General features: G+C 38.1%; 1 protein-coding gene across 1 annotated transcript in view; it reads right to left on the bottom strand.

Annotated features, from left to right (window-relative positions):
- Positions 1–1704, bottom strand: part of MYH11 (myosin, heavy chain 11, smooth muscle) — a 53872-nt gene that overhangs the window by 18851 nt on the left and 33317 nt on the right. The window contains 4 exon segments of the mRNA XM_010020931.1: positions 78–147; positions 263–384; positions 549–742; positions 1676–1704. The exon segment at positions 1676–1704 is cut by the window's right edge and continues 29 nt beyond it. Coding sequence (XP_010019233.1) covers positions 78–147; positions 263–384; positions 549–742; positions 1676–1704 — 415 coding nt within the window.

The following is a 1704-nucleotide window of genomic DNA, read 5'->3' as shown; positions in this document are numbered from 1 at the left end:
TTCCTGCTCACTCTCAACAGCTTTTATGTAAGAAGTATAGACCTAATAGTCAATAGGATCAAAAATGGTTTCCTCACCATCAGTATGCAAGCCTGTTTTCCATCCATGAATCCTTTAGGAATAGCATTTGCAGCAAGAATTTCATATCTGCAAAAAAACGTTGATGTTAAGGAGGTTGAAATACATCAGATTATTTTGCACAGGTAAATACATACAACACCAGTATTAAACCCAGAGTTTGCACTGAGTGAGGGATTCCTACCGCTGACGGAACTCCTGGAAGACAATCCTGTTGGGGAATCCCTGTCGACAGATACGAATACCTTCCAAGACACCATTGCAGCGCAACTGCTCCAGCACTAAATGGGCATCAAGTTTGCCAGCCTGAAAAGGGAACAGAAAATGTTTTTAGCACTGTTAAAATTTACATTAATATTACCAGCTGTATCTGTTTGAAGACATCATTCAGCTCTGCGATGTGCTGGTACAAGTGAGCAGCTCAACATGAAAAATGTGCCAGGAGTCCGAAAACAGCATTTGAAATTTACCCTTTTTTCATGATTTGGAATGATACAGCGGACAAAGTTGGGATTGGTATTCCTCAAGGTGGTCATCAGTTTAGTCAGCTGCTCCTTATAGAGTTGTCCAACGGTACGGAACATGCCTTTCTTGGTCTTTGAAGCACTAGGGAGTGAGCTTTCAGTCATCTTGGCCATCTGGTCCAGCCCAACTATACGGTCCACTGAAATACAAAGGAAAGTATGAATGGAACTGCTTATATAGACTGTCCTCACCTCACATTACACCTGTCACTGACATTTTAAACTGCAGCTTCCCAAAGAGGACCAGTGTATTTTGATGCAGTAGAAGGCTACTGACAAAAATATTAGAAGATCTTTTTGGGTAAATAGTTTATTTCTGTCAAACATGAAAATGGGGTTCTTTGTTAACTAGTGACAGAATGGGGCAACTGAATACACATAGTATATTTTATGCTTGCTCCAAAAAGGGTATTGCTTCTGCAAAATACCCAATTAGTAGGCTGGTGTCAGAACCAGGAACAACAACATCTCTTGACTTCCATCTTTTACCCACTGATTCTCAAAGTCTAGCTAATCATCCCCCTCAGTTATTTGCTAATCCAGAGCCACTTGCTCGTGTTTGCATGCATGTTAATGTCCATGTATTAAATATTTATACTGTAGTATATGTGTTAAGGATCCTTATGCAGTTTTTAAAAGCAAAGTGGTTTAGATGCATACAGACATTCTCCTGATAGAGTTTAGTTGATACTATACATCACTGGGGAGAACTGTACAGGACTTCTGGGAGAGCAGTGTGTAAGGTAAGTCATTCATAAAACCCAACAATAACTTGTATTAAATGAAGTACACAAGATCACATATTCAGCAACATTATAACAGTGTAATGAATAATTTTATTCTGCTGCTGTATAACATTAAGTAAGGAAATTCTTTGATAACGTCATTAGATAGTTTTAAGCACTTTCCATAAATACGTCTTTAGAACACATTATTATTTTTTCTTAGTTCAGTCTCTTCTATGCTTATAATTTTCACAGTTTCGTCCTGCCAGGAAGGGATGGCTGTCAAAAAGTTCTAATAGAATTTTCTCCCTTTAAACTACATTACTGATTTAGAGTTGTGGTTCATACCATCTTTCCAAAGATCTGCTACAAATTTG

The sequence above is a fragment of the Nestor notabilis genome, unplaced genomic scaffold, assembly GCF_000696875.1.
Source record: "Nestor notabilis isolate BGI_N333 unplaced genomic scaffold, ASM69687v1 scaffold11568, whole genome shotgun sequence".
Classification (NCBI taxonomy): domain Eukaryota; kingdom Metazoa; phylum Chordata; class Aves; order Psittaciformes; family Psittacidae; genus Nestor; species Nestor notabilis.
This window is presented reverse-complemented; position numbering and strand designations above follow the sequence as displayed.